This window comes from Haplochromis burtoni, unplaced genomic scaffold (assembly GCF_018398535.1).
Source record: "Haplochromis burtoni strain Fernald_Lab_line unplaced genomic scaffold, NCSU_Asbu1 Contig_135, whole genome shotgun sequence".
NCBI lineage: Eukaryota > Metazoa > Chordata > Actinopteri > Cichliformes > Cichlidae > Haplochromis > Haplochromis burtoni.
In genome coordinates, this window is record NW_024582496.1 from 232,106 (window position 1) to 252,706 (window position 20,601).

The window sequence follows — 20,601 nt, forward strand, 5'->3', positions numbered from 1 at the left end:
GTGTGTGTGTGTGTGTGTGTGTGTGTGTGTGCGCGCGCCCGTGCATAACATAAGTACAGTTTTATGTGCTTCTGTTTGATCCGATTGCAAGAGGGCCTTTAGGGTTATTATTGTCATGACAACTATAATAAGGAATTTTCATAAAGCAACATGTCTAAAAAATCATGCTGCATTTTTATACAGCATGATTTTCAGTTTTGGGACACTTTGATATGATGTTGTGGTTATTTGACAGGTAACCATTTCATAAAAATGCTTTTAGTGCTGTCAACCACTGTTGCCTAGTTTTGCTTTGGTGAGCAAACTATATTGGTCACATTCATTTTATATCTGAGGTAGGCAAAGAGCACGTGGAGCACAACAATCAGAGTATGCTTTGGGGTTTAAAGTCTTGTTTTTAAGGGGAATATCTCTGCAAATATCTAACAACAACTGTTAACAATAGTGATGACAGTGATGCTGTTTTAATGCTAACATTAGCTTGACAGACGGGAAGGCTTCATAGCTACAATAGACTGATTTACACAATAAAGGGTTTTTCTGGGTCTTTAGACCACAAAATAAAGCTTATGAAGTTCAATAAAGAAGATCTGCATTCACTCCTCTGCCTGCATTCCCTTCCAGGCTGTTAGTGTATTCTTTACTTCACTTCCGTTTTTCCAGCCTGCCAAACTTAATTTTGTCGTCATCGCTCTAGCCCAATCATTTTCTTGCCTGCCTTCTGCAAGCTAAACAGCTTCTGTTACATGTGCTTTAAATCTCAAATCTCTTCCGTTTTTCTGCATTTCAGACTCTGACTTCATGCAGTTGTGTCTTTGTCATTTTGTTTGTTCTTAGTTGTGTCCTGATTACTGTCTAATCACAGGAGCAGGAGCTGCATCACATCAGCTCTACAATCACTCCTGTTGTCTGCAAGTTCTCGCTGCTAGCAAAGTCAATCCAGTACCCAGTCATGTTACTGTACAGCTATAATAGTTAGCCTCTGTCTCATCGCTGGCCGTGCTAGCTTTCTCTTCTCTCTCCTGGCCTCTGATGGCCCTCAAGTCAAACGTAACTACATCAGTAACAACTAGTGAGGGGCCAGTCATCCTCTTGTCCCCAGACTCTGCCTTCTCTACAGAAGGTGTGTCAGCAGGATTGAGGAGATCCTTAGAGTATTCTTTCCACTGCTCAGCTATATCCTCAGTTGAAGTCAGTGGCAATCCTTCTACTTTTACTGTACACTGTGTGAGTATAGTATAGCTTTCCACTCCAGAATCGGGTGAATATTTACCAAAATCACTTTGTTTCATTGCCTCATTGAAGTCCTCCAGACCTGTGTTTTTGCTTCAGCTACCGCCTGAGTCACATTGCACTTGGTCTGGCAGTATCTGTCCCACAAGTTAGCCTACACCGATAAGTCTGCTTCTTCAGCTTTATGGCTTCACCATTTGGTTCGGGGATTACCGCAACATGACAGGCACCTACTTGCAGCCACAGCTCTGTGCACCCTAAATATATCTGTCCAACATCCCCAACATCCGCTCTTGCCAACTGATTCAACTCACATCTAAGTAGTGATGAGTCGAGCTCAGCTCGTCTCCTCATCCAAGTGACATATGGCCAAAGACTTCAGGATACAATCACAAAATCAGTCATTGACCTGTGACCAAGGTTGTCCTGGTGTAACATGCGCTTATGAACACCCTTATGCTTAAACATAGTATTTGTTATGGACAAGCTGTGATTAGCACACAAGTCCAATACCAGAACAGCACTCGGTTTCGGGTCAGGCAGGCTGCTCCTCCCTGTCACGCCTTTCCAGGTTGACCCTGAGCCAAAGGGCAGGTAAAAAAAAAACCTCTTGAAACCCTAACGTACAGGTTATGAGACAGGGAATAAAGGAATACCCATCCCTGTCTGCTGGCTCTCACTAAGGGCAGCTCCAGAGTGGAACAGAGTCTGGCCCATTTCCAGGACCCTAGTTGCAGAGCTCAAGCTGTGTGTTGAGGTGAGCCCGACTATCTTTAGTTGATATTTCTCAGCCTCACACGCCAACTTAGGCTCATCCCCCAACAGAAAGATGGCGTTCCATGTCCCAACAGCCTCAGCAGCCGGGGATCTGACCACCAGGCCGAGACACACTTGGAGCAAACATTCAGTATCTGTGGTCACTGGAGTCCCTGTGACATTGCTAACATGCTGCAGGTTGAATGTTCTGTCTGTGGACACATTGATAGTTTACATACAGAAAAGTTTTTTTTAAAACTCAGCAAAAATGAACAGAACCACGTAATATAACAGTAATAAACAATTTAATAACGTGAATGAAATTTATACTGTTAATAAGGAGCTCCTGGTTTTCCCTGAACTTGCAGGAAAAGAAAAATCTCAGCTTTAGCTTATGGGCCATATGGGGGCCTAGACTTATTGTCAGGGATCCTACTAACCTTTTTCAGTTTAATGCCTAGAAATACTTTTAGTAGCCTTGCTAATCCCAATAAAACAAGCTCTGTGGATATTGTTGGGGCACTGTTGTAATCACAGAAAGAGTTACGCATCATATATTAAAACAAGAAAACAATATCATTTATCACTTTTTCAATGACAGGATACTATCCAAAGTGGAATGTTTTTTCTGGAAGTTGAAATGATTTTTATTCCTTCAGTGGTTTCATGTGCTTCAAACTGTAATTGGCTTTTCATGTAGTAGTAGTTATTTTAGAAAATTATATTAGTACTAGATGGCAGATTAGCCCACTCTCCTGCATTCAAATCGATAAAAACTAAAAACTCCCTGTGGCTATGTCAACAGTTTCAAAGCACACTTCAGATGTCCAAATATTAACTACAATTAAGGAGTGTTTCCACCAAACTTTCAGCCTGATCAATATTATAATCTACCATCACTTATACAGATATAAAACATAATTCTTTTAAAAGCTGAGTGCCATGATGCATTTTAACCAAGTGTGAGTTTACAATTGGGGCTTCTGACACTTGATTTATCTTTGCTTTAGAAGAGAGCTACATGCAAATGTGCTATCATACCAATGAAATCATCAAATATCAACCACGTTTATGATATAAACAAACTTTAACTTGAGCTACGATTCTGTGAACAGGTATCCTTCAACCCAGATGCTTGAAGGACTGATAAATATTGAAAAACAAAACAGACAAACACATCAGGCATTTCACAGAATTATCTGGAAGAATAATTCTATGTGGGTAAAAAATAGAATTAATCATTAGGAAAATTGCCCAGCAGGAGAAAGCAATTATGAGCTCTGCGGGAATGAGTCTTAGTGTCGATCGTTAACGTGATCCATGACATTTTCCCGACAGTGACCAGACCGATCCCTGCTCCGTGTCAATAAAACGAGGCTAGGCAAATTATAAGCCTTCATCAATGAGTGACAGAACAGCACGTTCTTCACGGAGATTAGAAAAGATTCATCTCGCTTCAAATTTTAGAGCTAATTAGCATATTGCTCGCTGATGAGAGACCCAGAGCACTGCAGTGTTGCTGTGAGATATTTGAGGAATTACTTTTGCACTCTGTGCTGGAATAAACATCATTGCTTTCTGCAAACATTTTTTAATTTGTATCACCAAACATCAGTTATAATTTCCAAAAAACACAAGGCTTTTATTGTTCCTTAATTCAGGCAAGAGTGATATCTTTGTTTTTCATATAAATGTAAAACTACATCCTGATATTTTTTTAGTACATAACCATTTTTTTTCCTAATGTGCCCTCCATGTTTAACAATGCTTTGGATAAAGTTACTTCAATTAACTAGAGTAAATTTATTAAGGAAACTCGAAAAAACAGTCTGCAATGCTCCTAATTAAATCTTTTTTAATTCAGCTTTAAACTAATACTAATACGATTTTGTTAAAAAAATATTTTTACCCACACAGAAAGCATGAGGTTACTGTTTGAGATTTAGAATGAATTTGAACACTTGTGAAATATCAAGGTTTGCGCAGTGAAGTAAAGCTTAGGTTTAAAGTTTGGGTAGTAAGCTGATGAAATATCTAACCCTAGTTTAGATGCAGATGATGTGCAAACTCTGACTAAACTCGCCACTTCAGTGTAATTACTGTAATGGTTCCCTCTCAATACAAAGAAAAGGTTACTTGAGATCTGTCATCACAGATATGTTGCCAAGCAACCAGGAAAGACCTCAGAAAGTCACAACACCAAGTCAAGAAAAACTTTAGCTTCATGTCTAAAATCAGTTCTTATTCCCTGGATGGTGGACTCTGTTTGCTGTCCACCGCTATATCGGTATTCTGACAGTAAATATCGATCCATTTCTTTGCTACTGTGTGGAAAGACTTCTGGTAGCAATCCCACAATGCAATTGTTCGCATTTTATTGATTACATGAGTTGCATTCATCCAAACTGGAGCAAGAATTCTTTAATATTGTGTCAGCATCATTATTTACATGTATTAGATAATTACACCAAACACAGTTAATAGGTACAGTGACCGAAATGAGCTAATATGAGGCCTAGGAGACTGTGAGCAGGCACTTGTGAAATAATGCATGAATTCAAGCTTTAGTACAATTCAGGCAGACACTCTCTAAGGAAATAACCTCCTTGTGGCGGGGCATGGTCTGTGGCGTGGCTGCAGCGAGGCGGACACACCTGAGTGGCATCAGCGATCACGTCGCACCAGCATTAAAGCCAGTGCTGGGTCCTGACTGATTGTTGTTGTTGGTGTGTGTTCGGCTGCGAGCTGAAAAGCTGCAGTCGACCGTGTAAAGTACGACAACTGTGAATAAAGAAAGTGTATGCTGAAAAGCATGAACAAATGGTTGGGTCTGCTGTGGATTTATTATATTCCTGTACAGTTTTTGTGAGCTGCGCTTCGTTAAGTACTTCTGTGCAAATGCTTGCTAATGCAAATATATCACAAGCCAATCACATGGCAGTAAGTCGTGATCAAGACGATCTGCTGGAGTTCAAATTCAGCATAAGAACGGGGCAAAAATGTGATTTAGGTGACTTTGAACATGGCATAGTTGGTGGTGCCACACTGCTTTCAGCAGATAGAAAGCCAGCAGTGACGTAGAAAACAACTCCCAGAAAAGCACTTCTAAACATGTTGAACCTTCAAATAGATGGTGCCAATCCCGTTAGCTAAGTACATAAACTGAAAGTACAGTTCACATGGACTCACCAAAACTGGACAGTACAAGACTGGAAACACATCACCTGGTCTGTTTAGTCTTAATTTCTGCTGTAACATTTGAATGGTGCAGTTCAGGCTGGTGCTGGTGGTGTACTAGTGTGACTGATATCGTCTTGGCACATTTTGTGAACCTTGGTAACAATTGTGCATTGTGTATCCATCTTCTGATGGCCACTTCCAGCCGGATAATGTGCCATGTCACAAAGCTCCAATCATCTCAAACAGGTTTCTTGAACATGTCGATGAGTTCACTGTACTCAGATGGCCTCCACAGTCACCAGAACTCAGTCCAGCAGTCGTTTGGGTTGTGGTGGAATAATAGATCTCTATCATGGACATGCAGCCCAAACATCTGCAGTAACTGTGTGATGCTATCAACTCAATATGGACCACTATCTCAGAGAAAGGTTTTCAGCACCTTGTTGAATTTCTCACAAAGAATTAAAAAGGCTCTGAGAGCCAAAGCGGGTCCAACCGGATACTAGCAAGGTATCACTAGTAAAGTGGCCGGTCAGTGTAGCTATAAAGTCTATTTCTACCAAGCTATAAACATCTTCATTCACTATTTGAACCAGCCACAAGCGGCCATTCAAAAAATGGAGCTGTTGGATTGGAGGTTGTTGTGAAATAACAAGAAATCTCCCTGCATGACCCACCATTGTGTTAACTTACTGTCTGTGGTGTCTGCGCCACCACTTGCTGTTACATGAAATAAAAATACTTTAGAGAAGTAAACACAATCCATTCGCCCTACTGTAAGCTGTTTTGATTTGGTGAAGAGCTGCTAAGTAGTATAGCAAAACAAGGTAATTAAACTTGTTTATCAAGTGAGATTGCTGTACAAGATTAGTACTTAGCATACGCAGAGGGAAGCGTTGGACAAAGTTTGAACACTTACAAGTCAGATTGTTGTTCATGTTCCTCTGACTCTACTGACGTAGTGCATGCAAAAATGGAGCATTGCCCTCCAGCTTATGAGCAAATAAAATATGTTTTTATAACACTGACATTTATAAGTGATACCAGGAATAAACATGTCTTTTGTGGAAATAGGAATATCACATTTCCTTGCACCAATCACAAACAGGAATTAAGATGATCAGTAATTTATGATTAATTTTTCTGTGTAATTGTTGCGTCTAAGTCACAAAAACATGTTACAGATAGACAAATGTACTTATTGATAAGAAAGGTGTTTTTAGCTGGAGTTCCATGTGAACTCTGGTCATTAAAACAGATTTGCACACAAATCCAATACCCTGTCCATTTAATTTGAAAATATGAGCCATTTGGGGACGCTCCCATTTTCAACAAGGAAATGGGTAATTAAAGCCATGTTTCAAACCAGTCAGTTTCTAAAGTCAATATATTTTGAATCAAAGGGCACTAAAGAAATGTGGCGGTTCTTCCGACAGATAATCAAGAAAGGTGAGATCACTGCATGAAAGTGGACGCAGGCTGTTTGCACTGAACAGCCTCACATGGGTCTGAGGGATAGAAACTGTAAAAATTTTAGACCCACCACATGAAAACAACAAGGCTATCACCTCAAACGCTTCCCTCCATGTACGCTAAAGGCCTAAAGGGCTCAGATATTGATTTTGGAGGCTCTCATGGACTGTGTGGCTGACGTGACTGCTTCACCAGTCTTGCTGGTCTGTCAAGACACAAAGAGCTACTGACGCTTTCATACTGCAAGGAAATCACAGCATGCATTGATCGCCATGCCTAGACTTTGAGAACAGCTCATCCTAAGGCGCCACTCAGTGCTGCAGAGCCATATCAGCAGTGCTGCCCAAACAAGTCATGATGTAAATAACACGAGCATATATGCAAGGAACCCTCTGGAGTCCATTACATAAATTTTCATAATGTGTTCGATTCACTTTTAGTCTTTATAGACCAATAAAAGCTACTGTTCTTCAGCTATATTAGAGCTAAATGAAGAGAAAAATAAATCCCAGATCTCAAGTGAGTAATTACAACACGTGCTTTGAAATACTCTACTTAAATACAACACTTTTTTTCTTAAAAAAAAGAAAAAAAAAGACATCTATTCTTGTTATCCAGAGTTGGTGTCCTGCAGTTTTTTGCTGCTCCCTGAAGGCATCAGCGAGATACAAGCCAGCTGTGGCTCATTAGCTCGCATGGAACGAAAAACTGTAATGGAAGCAAAACCTGCAGGACACCAGCCTGCCACAACTGGAATAAAGCCATTTGACTTTTATCTTGCTTATAGAGGTACTTGTGCTTATCGATTATAAATGTCTTACTCCTCCTCCGTTTAAGCTCCATTGTTGTAACTCCTAAGGGTAAATTTTATATGACATCCCACTTTGTGACCCCTTACAAAAGCAGCGAATGCACAGGGCTGCTTATAAGATTTCATGTCTCTGTGTGTGTTAACAGTAGATCCTCTTCAACTGGCTACAGTGCTACTAATGCACTGACTTATTTACTTAAGCAAAGAATCAGAGTAACTATTTAAAAATCAGCCTCGTTTGACGACAAATTTGTAAGCTGTAATGTTTTCACTCCATAAAAGCCTCATTTTGCTTTCTTTTACTTTGATCTTCTATAAATCTTTTTTTTTCTGTACTTATGCGGCTGGAAGCCACTGCTGTAAACAGAATAACCTATTTCAGTTTGAATAATGACATTTCAGGGGAAACATATTGAGTCTGCTTCGGTAATGGGATCCAAGTCTTTGTTTCTAATAATTTATTGCTGCGAGTGCACAGACAGAACAAAACAACCCCACTTCAGTTTTAAGGTTTGGTGGTGATGTGTTGCTTCCACGTCATTTGCACATACATCATTACAAGTCTGAGCTCAAGCTACTACGGCACAATTAAAGCATGAGGATCTAAAAATGTATCTCCACTGCCTGCTGCATGTAACGTTTGAGTGATCTTAGACAACATCTTTGCAGAGCAAATTGGAAAGAAAAAAAGTTCCTATTTTACGTCTGAATTAAAACAACACTTTTACACAGAAAAATACATTTTGCTATGAAAGTTAAGTACTGGGAAGTTGCCTCTGTCCTATTAAATGAATTGTATGTCATCAAGATAGCAACTGCTTGATACTTCTGCACTCGACGTAACTGGCACGCTGTTATTGCTTTTATTATTATTAGTATTTCTATGCAGTTCACAAATGGATTTTCATCACTTACAGTTAATTTCTTCAGCCCTTTGATAATAGTAACCCACTGAAAGCAGCAGCTTGAAATTCCTCAAGCTTATTTAATAGCTTTCTTGTATTATATTAGAAAAGCAGAAAGCAGTATTCTGCGGTGGAACGATTCCACTGAGTGTGGTTTTTGCCTGGGGTCTAAAGGAGAAGTTAAAAACTTCCTATTAAGAGCAGAGTGATGGAGAAATATGCAGAGAGCCACAGGGGATGAGTCTGTTTGTTTTGCGAGCGCTGGCGAGTGCCGGTTTCTCCTTCTAAACGATGTCCGCTTGCTTGCTTGTAATTTCACAGACTGCGAGACACACCCCAAAACACGGAGAACCACTGAAAGACTGAAGAGAGGATATAAATAGCATTTTTGCGTTTTTCTTCACTAAAACATGCAGTGTTCCCAAATCGGGGTTGTGATGCAGGACTTTCAAAAAATAAATAGAAAAATGTTAAAAAACTTGTAAAAACTGAAAAGCGGCTCCAGCAGCAGCAGCAGGAGCTGTAAACAAGTTGTGACCTCCAGGAATAAATAATCAAGCTGGAGCAGAAGTGCAGAAAACTGCAGTTCTTCCAGTGGCCCCCTCGAGATTGGCAAGTCAGTTTCTACACCTCCTCCATTTAATATTCAGTAATACAGCAGAAATAAAAAAAACAGGTATAATTTTTTTTTTTTTACAACTCCCTCAATTGAATTGCATTGTGGGTTTATAATTTGGGGGTGTTGCCACTAGGAGCACTAATACAATTATTTGACCAATAAGATACCTTGCTGTGTGTGTGTACATTACAGACCAAGTAACCTGGTGAATGAAGAATTTTCCTCATATGCTACCTAGCATTCCAGCTTGCACTGGAACGGTTCGCAGCCGAGTGTGAAGCGGTGGGAATGAGAATCAGCACCTCCAAATCTGAGGCCATGGTCCTCAGCTGGATAAGGGTGCAGTGCCCACTCCGGGTCGGGGATGAGTTCCTGCCCCAAGTGGAGGAGTTTAAGTAACTCAGGGTCTTGTTCACGAGTGATGGGAGAAGGGAGCGGGAGATCGACAGACGGATTGGTGCTGCAGCTGCAGTGATGTGGACGCTGTACCGGTCCATCATAGTGAAGAGGGAGCTGAGTGTAAAAGGGAAGCTCTCAATTTCCCCTCACCTATGGTCACGAGCTGTGGGTAGTGACTGAAAGAACGAGATTGCGGATACATGCTGCAAAATTGAGCTTCCTCCGAAGGGTGGCTGGCCTCTCTCCTACAGATAGGGTGAGAAGTTTAGCCATGCGGGAGAGGCTCAGACTAGAGCTGCTGCTCCTCTAGATCGAAAGGAGCCAGTCAAGGATGGTTTGGGCATCTGACAAGGATGCCCAAATCATAAATAAACCTTACCTTAACTTACCCTTACAAGGATGCCTTATGGGCATGTCCCACCAGGGCAGATCCAGGAGAGATTATATCTCTCAGCTGGCCTGGGAACGCCTTGGTGTTCCCCCGGACAAGCTGGAGGAGGTGGCTGGGGAGAGGGAGGTCTGGGCTTCTCTGCTTAGGCTGTTGCCCCCGCGACTTGGCCCCGGATAAGCGAAAGAAGATGGATGGATGCTACTTAACACCAGTTAGCATGTATATCTGTCTCTGTACAAGTCTAAAAATGACAGAATTCTGTTGCTATTGGGATAAACAAATGTTTTCTGTTCATATTTGGACTCCGTCTGGCTTCTTGTGGAAAAGAATTGCTAAATGCAGTTATAACAGTGGGAAGAATGCCTGCGGCAAAATCAGTCTGCGCTGAAAGTTTGACCATTGCACCGAATGTAAATTTGAATTTCTAGCCTACAGTTATTCAGTCTCTACTCACTTAACGCTCGATAGGGGAAAATATTTTCCTTCAAGGATCAAAACAGACCAAGAACTATCGCAAAAGTCAAAATAGCAGAAAATCAGACTTGATCCTTGCTATTTTTATAGTTTTGCTGGAATGTGTTTGCTTTGTTTATTAGTGTATGTTAATTATACACGTAAATTGTCTCTTGATATTTTTTATTACAAAACTGTAGTTCATGAGAGAAAAAAAATCATATTATCCCAAAATATTAAATTTCTTGAATCCACATCAGAGAATGTTATTTTACTTCTTTAGCTACTAAAAAACATTAGTGTTTACTGGAATTTCACACAAGACAGGTCTTTATCGCTCAGAAAATGAAGGCTGACAGAACAATAGAAATTGATTTCAGATGGTTATTTGAGAGCGCCTCTTGAAGAAGAGCACAAGTGAGTCAAACGCACCGTGGGTTGTATGCTGCCATCAGTTTGATACCTAGTCGGTCTATCACCTTCCAGGGTTGCCACTGAGACTTTCATCCCTTCCACGCTTAGTGATTCATTCATGCAGGTGCTGCCAAAAGACCTTAGGGGCCCACTTGATGCCAGTCCTGTGAACTAGCAACACTCACATCCACTGTCAAGAAAACACCTGGAATACACAGAGGACAGAGGAGCCATGAAAACTTTACTTGTACTGTGTTTTAACCCCCTGTGATGCTCTTTCAGTGTTTCTGAGTTGAAAAAACCCAGACAAGAGTGTAAAGTAATGCTGCGCTGCAGTGCTTTGAGCTACATGCTAAGGTTAGTATGCTCCCATGCTCAGTTCAGTGCATAATGATATTGTTAAAATGCTTACCTAAGGGTTGGTACGAAGCAGCACTAACAGTCCAAATGCCGGCTCTTAACTTGTTTCCCGAACCTCTCAAGTGTCCTATTTAAAAAAAGGAAAAGAACAAATTCTGCTTGCTGCTTGTCACAATTTACTTAAAAGCTCATTTCTGTCCCTCATGGCTCAGTCAGCTCTCTTACATGAATCAAATAAAGCAAACAGATACCCATAAAAGAATCTCTTTAACTCCAAACCCTGCATGAAAATTATTTTTACACTTTCTTCAATATCAAAACAAGATATAGTTGACGGCAGATCTGAGAGCATCACCAACACGAAAGCTGACAGCTCATTCAGCTCGTTTAAGGGTGTCAACAAATATACGCAGACAAATATGAGGCTTAGATTTCAGGTCGCAAAGTAACAAGAAAGTGACTTTATGTAAACAAAGTTCCAAGAAAATGTGAATTTGATTTAAGAATGAGGGAAAAAATCCATTAACATTAAATTGTCCCATAAATAAGGCTCTAAAATTGTTGCAGTTGAGGTCACCACAGCAGTCGCACGCTCAGCCGCTCCTTAAAACGAGTTCCTTTAGAGGTGGTTGTGATACACTCCATTTCCAAAAGTATTAACTCGTCTGTCATCGCACGCATATGAGCTTGACGTGCATCCCATTCTCAATCCATAGGGTTTAAGATGATGCCAGCCCACTCTTTGCAGCTATAATAGCTTCAACTTGTCTGGGAAGGCTTTCCACAAGGTTCAGGAGTCTATGGGAATTTTCTTACAGATGCACATTTGTTAGGTCAGATACTGAGAAGGCCTGGCGCTCAATCTCTGCTCTAATTCATCCCAAAGGATTGAGGTCAGGACTCTGTGCAGGCCAGTGAAGTTCTTCTACACCAAACTCACTCATCCGTGTCTTTATAGACCTTGCTTTGTGCACTGATGCTCTCTCAGAGGCCATCCCAAAACTGTTCCCACAAAGTTTTGAGCATGAAATTGTCTAAAATGTCTTAATATGCTGAAGCTTTAAGAGCTCTTTTCACTGGAACTAAGGAGCCGAGCTCAGCTCCTGAAAAACAGCCCAACACCATAATCCCCCCTTCCACCAAACTCCTCTTGGCACGATGCACTCAGACAAGTACGGTTCTTCTGGCAACTGCCAAACCCAGACTCATCTTTCGGATTGTCAGACAGAGTAGCATGATTCATCACTCACGGTGCCACGCTAGAATTCACTGAGCTCCCGAGAGCAACCCATTCTTTCATAAATGCAGAAGCAGTCTGCATGCCTAGGTGCTCGATTTTTATACATCTATGGCCACAGCTGTGATCGCAACACCTGAATTCAGTGATTTGAATGGGTGAGTGGATACTTTTCGCGATATAGTGTATGTCAGCTTTTTAAAAGGGTGGGCAGGGAAGCTGACTGCCTGCAACCTTTAAGCCAGCCTGCCAGCTAGAATAGCTCGACCAGTCTCAATCTTCAATTGCTGCATAACGCTGACGTGTGTACATGTATTTGTCCCCAGAGATCAGCCGATAATCGTGGTGCCGTTTCATTGAGATAGTTTTATGACCTTCAGGATCATTGTACAGTTGCCTCTCAAAATGTTTCACTCCTCAGCGTTTCAGACACTCACTTCCATGTGTGAGAGACAGAGCCATGTCCTAGCAGAGTAGGTGATGGATGAGCTCGTAACTGTTTTAAGCACTCAAATGGACCCGCAGGAAGAAGATGTATCGCCCATCAAGCAGCTACGCCTGGCCTCTATAGAGAGGAGAGGATGGCAGGGACTGGTGAGGAATAAAATGGGGCTCCTCTAACAAATTTAAAAGTAGAAGAAAACTGTATATCACCTCTCCCAAGCTGTGCTACTGATAGCCCATCTCCTTCTCGTTCTGCCTCTCTCTGTACTCTTGACCTGTCAGTTAGAAACATAAAGGCTTCAATCGCTCCTATTTGGCTGACTCTTCTTTACTTGACAGTCTCTGCTCATTTCTTGCTTTCCTTACTTTTCTCTCAAACACGCTGGTTTTCTCTTCTTTTTATTGTCCAATTCATTTAGTCTCCACATAAAGACTCCTATTATCCTCCTTTGTTGTCCTTCTGTACTGTACTGATAAATGATGAGTTCAATGACTCATTTGTCTTCACTCTCCACTTTGTGTCTCCACAGTTCTTTATCCTGCTCCTGCTCATCTTCTTCCTGGAAATTCTGTCTATCATGCTTTTCTTCATCTACCAGGATGAGGTAAGTTGCCACTATTACTCTCATCGTGTTATATTTTATGGGTTTTCCTCACCTGTGCAAGATATTAATGACTGTAGAAGAAACTCTCCAATACATTGCATGCCCTTCATATGTCAGAGAGATTGTCGATGTTTCAAAGTGGGGCTGGCATCCAAAATGATGCAGCTCAGTAGCGAGGTTGTTTTGAAGTTCATACAAGCAGTGCTGCGTATGTCAGCTGACATTTTGCATAAACAATGGCTCAATGGGGCTCGGGCTGGTGCACACGCGCCTTTGGAGAGATGTCTGTGTCACAGTTTCCTTTCCTTGTTAATAAATCATATTTCATCTCTGCTCATCTATTTTGGAGGAATTTCGTTGTAAATAAACAAGTCAGACAAGAGTAAATAAGGTGATGAGCCATCCCTCTGCTAATATGAATTTGTAATCCCTTCACATTTTCAGCTGAAGTTTTATTAATGCATTGAACGGATATGTTAAATTCCTCACATATTAGTTTTAATTATGGGCTTGAGGGCTGGCTTTTGAAATAGGTATGAAATTTTAACAATCAGTAAAAGAGCTTGATTTATGCCTTGTTTAACGGTAAAGACACAGATGAAGGCACCGACACTTTCTGCGTTCTGTCCACAAACATCCATCAAACTGAGAATAACAGACGTCATGTTGACAGTGGGTTTTAATCAGACTTGATGAGATTAGTGAGATTACTCAGCGAATTACACTGCAGAGTAAGTCTGGGTCAATGCAATCAATGGATAAATATTTTAAAATATAGCGCTTTTTATCGCAGTTCCTTTATGTTGGTCATCACAACTAAAATTACAATTAGAAATTGAACAAAAATGAGTGGGCAAATTAAACTGCAGTGAACAATAAAAACAATTTGCTTTTGTATAATTTAATGGTTCCCCCTTTAAATATTTTGTGTAACATGCAACAAAGTATTTTTATTTCATTACTGGAGATAAAAATCTTGATTTCATTCAGCTTTTTTTTAATCAATAAATTATCATTACTCGTAGCAATAATTGAAAGCCACAGAGACTGTTCGTCTTATAAGCAGTTCCTAAACAAAAGAAATAAAAGCATTTTTTCATTGTAATGTAAAATTAAGAAAACGCCTCAAGCAAGCTGAAGTTGGACCATTTTCATGAGAAAATTAAGCTTGTATTTTTCTTTTATGCCTTTGATTTCATCGATTGAAATCATTAATCATTTAATCATCAAGAGAAGCAGGCAAGTGAAGTGGACGCAAACTGTAGAGCCTTGTAATTAATTACTGGAAATTTCACAACTGCTTCCATTACATTATTCATCTGCTGGGACAGAGACCGCTACCACCAAAGACTTAGGCCAAGGACAACCCTGGTAGTAATTTCTTTGTAGATTTTGGTAAACAACAACCTACTTTGATATTTCCTTGTGTTTTTATTCGGATGATGTTTCCAGCTGTAGACCTTGGACCTGCATCTACTTTGTTCTGGCTTTTATGTCTTCGCTGCTATAATTCTGGCACGATCATAGAATTGCTTAATGTGTCATATTTCCATCACAGTTTGTCTCTGGTACTCTAATTCTCTGAATACTTGTGGACTTGCAGGTTCCTCTGGGCTTTCATCCAATCAGCGGTACTCTGTTTAGCCTTTAATGAATGTTGTCTTGTGTCACGCCTCACCTTAGTATCTGTGTTCCTTAATGTTGAGTGTACCCCATTATTCAACCTCTAAATAATTCAGTTTTGTCTACCCAGGAGGCGATTAACGACAGAACAAAGTTTTAAAAAAATGTTAGGGATTCTGCAGAGCTTGGGCACTGTGGGAAATCATTCACAGTAAAGAATGGGTGGCCATTAACAGGGTGAACTCTCTCGCTTTTTAAACAGCCGGACGCAGGACACCTAAAAGTATTATTGTATCCTTATATAGTAGAAACTGTACCCTAATGGAAAAATGATTACAAAAAAATTTGAATATTACAAAGACCCCCTCAGGAAACGACCGCATAAGTCATTTTTGTGTAAGCTGTTTTTATGATCTAGTTATTCTTTCATCCGTGTGATGTTACTTTAATACTGGATGGAACTCAGCTCTGTGGTAATGTAGAAAATCGAGCTTTTAGACATTTTATAAAAGGGCCTGTTTTGACACAAACCATTACTTTAACTCTTAATCAAGCATAGATGGTCAAAACAAACCTGAAATGGCTCCAGGTGGAAGTTCAGCTCCAGTTTCCAGATTGAAAAATGTCTTCTAACTTGGAAACAAACCTGTTAGTTAATGCACAATTTGCTTCACTGCTGCTGTTGGTAAAAAACCTGCATAAAGCAAATGATAGATGCATGTTTGGTGCTCAGAGCATAATGCACTTTCCTACAGGGTAGCATACTAACTGATTTTACTTATAACAAGCTTTAGTCTCATTGTTGACTGAACATTAAATCATAAAAAACACTCTTGTTACGTGCTGCGTCTAGAAAGACCAAATACAGAATCCAGATTAGGCACAGCTGATAAAATGAGCTGCTATTGGCCATCAAATGAAGAATCAAAGTCCAATAAGAAAAGGAAAAAAGTAAAGTACAAGGACAACACACAGAGCACAAGCAGATGGTAATTAGATATGTACAGGTGCAAAGGAGTTACAGACAGCTGCAGATGAAAGTCACAGTGGAGGGAAAGGAACAAAAATGGGAAGTAAAACCAAAATTTATCAAAAAAAACATGATGTGACCAGAAGAAAAATAAGTAACAGAAACATGAAGACACTGAAATGTGAAGACAAACATTAATCATGACAACAGAGACAAGCGAGCAAGGAAATGGGAATAAGATAACACTAGAAACAACAACAAAGGATGGGGAATCCACGGGGAACATGACAGCTTTAAGCAGTTTCAAGATATTTGACATCCATCCATCCACTTATCCAATTAAGGGCTGCCGAGCCGTTGTCACAGTGCAAGAGGGTGATTACTCGTTTTAGTTAGCTGTACCTAAACAAGTAGTAGGTTTTTTAGTTGTAGGAGAACATAGTGTAAAAGTCTGAAATGTCTTGTTATAATATAGATTTTTTTTTTCCACCCAAAAGAAACACTGTGGGGTGTTTATTATTTGGGGAGAATTTACTGTGTTATGATGTCAAACAGAAATGTTATTGAGTACAGACGTACAAACACCTCCTCCATCACTATAATAACATCCTGGAAGCTGCTGGGAGTACAAGACAATGTCATTCCTCCCGTATGCAAAGCCCTCCAGTTACCATAACTTAAACCGAGTGCAGCAGTAGGTGCATTTTGATGAACTCCATCCCCGTCTTCAGGGATGGTCACGCTTAGTGGTCTGCTTTATTACACCTGCTTTAGCACTGATAAAAAGCTCTGTGATGTAGCTGCAAGCTACTTGCAACAGCCCACACATCTTGCATGCACCTGAAATGGTCATCGTTTGTTTCACTTTGTTGGCTACTAAGGATGATGAAAAGGTCCTGTGAGGTTAACTTCAGTGGACCCAGCGTGGCTCAGAATGTCAAAGGGAATAAAAATAAGTCTGACTCGGGGTGGGGTGGTGGTACTGAAAATTGATGTATGGTGCTTTATACTATCTCCATGTGGGTTTACTGCCTTGTCCTCTTGGCATTTTTATCACCTCGCGGGAAAATTACCCCGTCGGACAAGCACCAACAAAGAAACAGAAACAGCAGATCACTTGCACTATTTTGTTTAGGGATCAGGAGACTGGCAGCACTATTAGAAGTACAATGTGATGCATACTGCTACCAATAATATCATAATATCATACGTCACAGTAGCTGTATTATTAGTTGAGCCGCAGAGAAAATCTAATCTCATAACAACAAAGGTCTCTGCATTAAATTAAGTATAAAGGCTAATGAGCCTCTCACACCTCTTAAGTGTAGTCAGTTAATCCAGTGCTTGTTAGCACAATAATATGCCAAGAAAATAAGCGCTTAGTGTTAATCACACATTTAAATGACGTCTGGTGTGTGGACAGTGTATTGTTTCTCCAAAGTATCCTAAAGAAGGAAATATCAGGAGAAAGCCAGTTCAACCAATAACATTCATGCATGGAGAGCTGAAGGGGAAGTGGAAATTCCAGGATCCGTTTGGCAAGTTGAAAGAATTTCATTTCAAACCTTTTATCATTTATAGCAGCAGCTTCAAGACCCCAAAAAAACAGTCTTTCTCCATTTGTCATTCACAAGCCTAGTATCAAAAAATCAACAAAACAAGGGGCCCTTATCAAACACAATTTCCAATACGTCCCAGCGGTGAGTTCAGCACACATAATTTAAACCATACCTGCAAGCTGCTGATCAGGAAGAACCTTCAAGTTGGAGGCATCGAGAATAATGTGAGGTGTTTGTAAGCAACAGTTTGTAGACTTTAATCTCCAGACATGCGAAACGGGTGTTAAAAGGTCTCAACCAAAGTGCAAGTAATAGAGTAAATACTTGGAAACCAACCACTGGAAAGTGGTAACACTGAAAAGGTCAATACAAGTGATTCAAATTATTGGCCGTTCCTCCTCCGGGTTCTTGATAAGTTACCCCCGGGGTCCATATAAAGCTGTTGCACAACTATATTGATAGGACCTCTCGTCCTAACCAATCAATAATGAAAAAGCTGTTTGTGTACACTGATTTAGAAAGCTTATTACATTAGTTTCCTGTACACTGCAGTAGATTGTACAGATGTGTTGGTTTTACAGCCGTCCACTGCAGAATGAAACCACCAGATATCAATATTTGGTTGTGAGTGCTGAGACACACACAGACTCCTTTACTGTGTGAGCGGCTGAAATGAAATCAATCAAATAGACATATCTATGAAGTAAGAATGCTCTTTGATTTAAGATTCAAATCCAATATCTGCTTGACACCAACACTGATACCCAGCAGACTTCTGCATCTGCTGGGATTTTTGAGTTCAAACACAGTCTGCAACAAAGGCCCTGTAGCAAAAATGTTTCATTTTGACATATATGAGTTAAAATGAAAAGAAGAACTCTGCTCTCAGATACTCTTAAACTGCTCTGTGTCATCAGCCTGTGATGTTCTTTTTTTAGGAACACTTATCATATTCACTTTTCAGCTGGAATGATTTCACCTCGGCGTGCTCCGTCTGCTTCTGCTAAGAAAATGCGACAATAGTGACATTAGGAGTTTAGATTTAAATTGAAGGGTTGAGAGAAAGGAAAATTAACATAATAGTGAGAACTTTAAGTCAAGAGTATATCTCTTAAGACCATTAAAGGCAACTTGTCTTGTGAAGCCATACTCTTAGAGGGATTAACAATGAAAGTTCAGACAAAAAAAACAACAACAATGACAACAACAAACTTCACAGCTCTCAGTAAGGTGAGGAATAAACAGGCAGTTTGGTGAACTGCTAATCATATGATATAATACACAGCTCTACAAGTGCTACTATTGTTTATTCAGTTATGTTCTATTAAAATCCTCTGAACTTAAATAACTAAAGCCTTTATGTTGTCACTAAAAATATAAATCATGCAAATCTGATCTGCATTTAGATGATTGCATAATTCAGCAATGAAAAAGTTGCACTACTAAAAATTTGCTTTTTAAGTTGTTTACGGTATAAACAGATTGTTTTTTATAGACTTCATTAATATGAACTGCTTTCCTCATTCATAATTCTCCATTTAGTTGTTTTTCTGTTATCTGTGGAAAATAAATTGAATTCAAGCAAATTTCTTGTGTAATTATGCCCGATTACAAAACTGCAACACCAGTGGATTTGAGAAACTTATTTCTGCTGTCAGAATCACAAAGCTTTCATTCATTGTCATTTACTGTAATGTTTGGTGACTGCATGAAGCCTCTTCTTAGGAGTTTTGTTCAGCCTTCTCGTAAAATCAAAAAAGCCGATAAGCGGCATAAAAAGCAAGCGATTTGGGCTTTGTTCTGCTGTGGCTTCATCATAACATGAGCATCATTCTAGAGTGTAGCTCATCCTGTCAGGATCATTTGTGTCCTCAGCTCTACACGTTGGTACTTATGAGGTAAGAGCAAGATGAGATATTTCCTCAGTAGGTGTCTGTCATGGGTAGCAGTAATTACATATTCGCTTGTGCACTTTGGGACCCGTCAAGGTGAGCTAATGCAATCGTAAAAAGGAAGTCACAAAGAGCTATGGCCAGGCTTACCCACTACACCAAAAGGGTATTGGCCATTAAAATATAACATTAAAATATAATAGTGTCCCTGTTTCTTGTTGTACTGTAACACCGAAAAGCTTAATATGAAATACTGGCCACATGTTTTTGCGACTGTTAATCTCAGACAAACAATTAGTGCAAACAATTAGTTAATGGTTTGGAAACAAGCAGCTAAATCATGAGCCACTGATGTAGAAAAAAAGAAGTCTTGATGTACAAAACATGTAATATTAAATATCCTTTATAAATATTAATTCATGCCTTTTCCTTATGCAAATGAACAGATCCAATCAGACCTAATAAAAAAATGTGGTACTATGAGATATAACTAAAATCACTGGAATAGATTCAATCAGTGGATCTTGACTGACTGATTTCCAGTCAAACTTTGATGTCCGTTGTACATATTTACATTTATAAATGTACATAATCACTTAGCTTACATTTCATTTTATTTTGACAGTAAAATAAACTGGCATATAAAAACAGTAATGAGATGGATTCTCTTAAACATTTTCCATGGTTTGGTAATGATGGTAGAATTTTCCTATATTTACTGGATTACAATCAAATAGCTTAAAAACCAGTGTTATTCCCATCGATCCCAGGACTAACTACCAAATGAAGTCATGCCAAACTTAAATCCTGAAGTTAATCAGACAACAGATGACAGAGGAAGTCAGATATTCTCAAAGCTTTCATGAACGAGTGTCAATTTAGGAAACCCGGCTGTAGTTGAGACCTGCAGAGGAATAGTGCACACATCAAAAAATAAAAAAAAATACAAAATCTGGAAACCAATCATTTATTTATTAACCATTAAGCTGCCAGAAAGATTCCCTGACAGTGTGTGAATGGGGTGCAGTTTGTCACAGTAGCCAAGCAAAGTAGTAAACGTAGACATTGGCAACTGCCCTAATTTCATATCATGCCTGTGATGGACTAAATAGGCCGTTACTGTCAGTCTGTAATGTGTTAAGTTTCAAAATGTAAGTTGTACTTTTGGTTTATGTTTTTATGTTTCAGTTCATAGGATGGTTTAGTCTTTTGGCCTTTTTCAGTTGATTGAACTATTTTTGAGGAACAAGTCAGGTCAGTACAAAATGTTTTTTTCT

The 20,601-nt window shown here is 39.7% G+C and overlaps 1 protein-coding gene across 3 annotated transcripts in view; it reads left to right on the plus strand.

Annotated features, from left to right (window-relative positions):
- Positions 1–20,601, plus strand: part of tspan4a (tetraspanin 4a) — a 166,824-nt gene that overhangs the window by 112,247 nt on the left and 33,976 nt on the right. For all 3 annotated transcript variants that reach the window (XM_005930767.2, XM_014336296.2, XM_005930766.3), the window contains one exon: positions 13,206–13,280. In XM_005930767.2, coding sequence (XP_005930829.1) covers positions 13,206–13,280 — 75 coding nt within the window. The remainder of the gene's footprint in view (positions 1–13,205; positions 13,281–20,601) is intronic.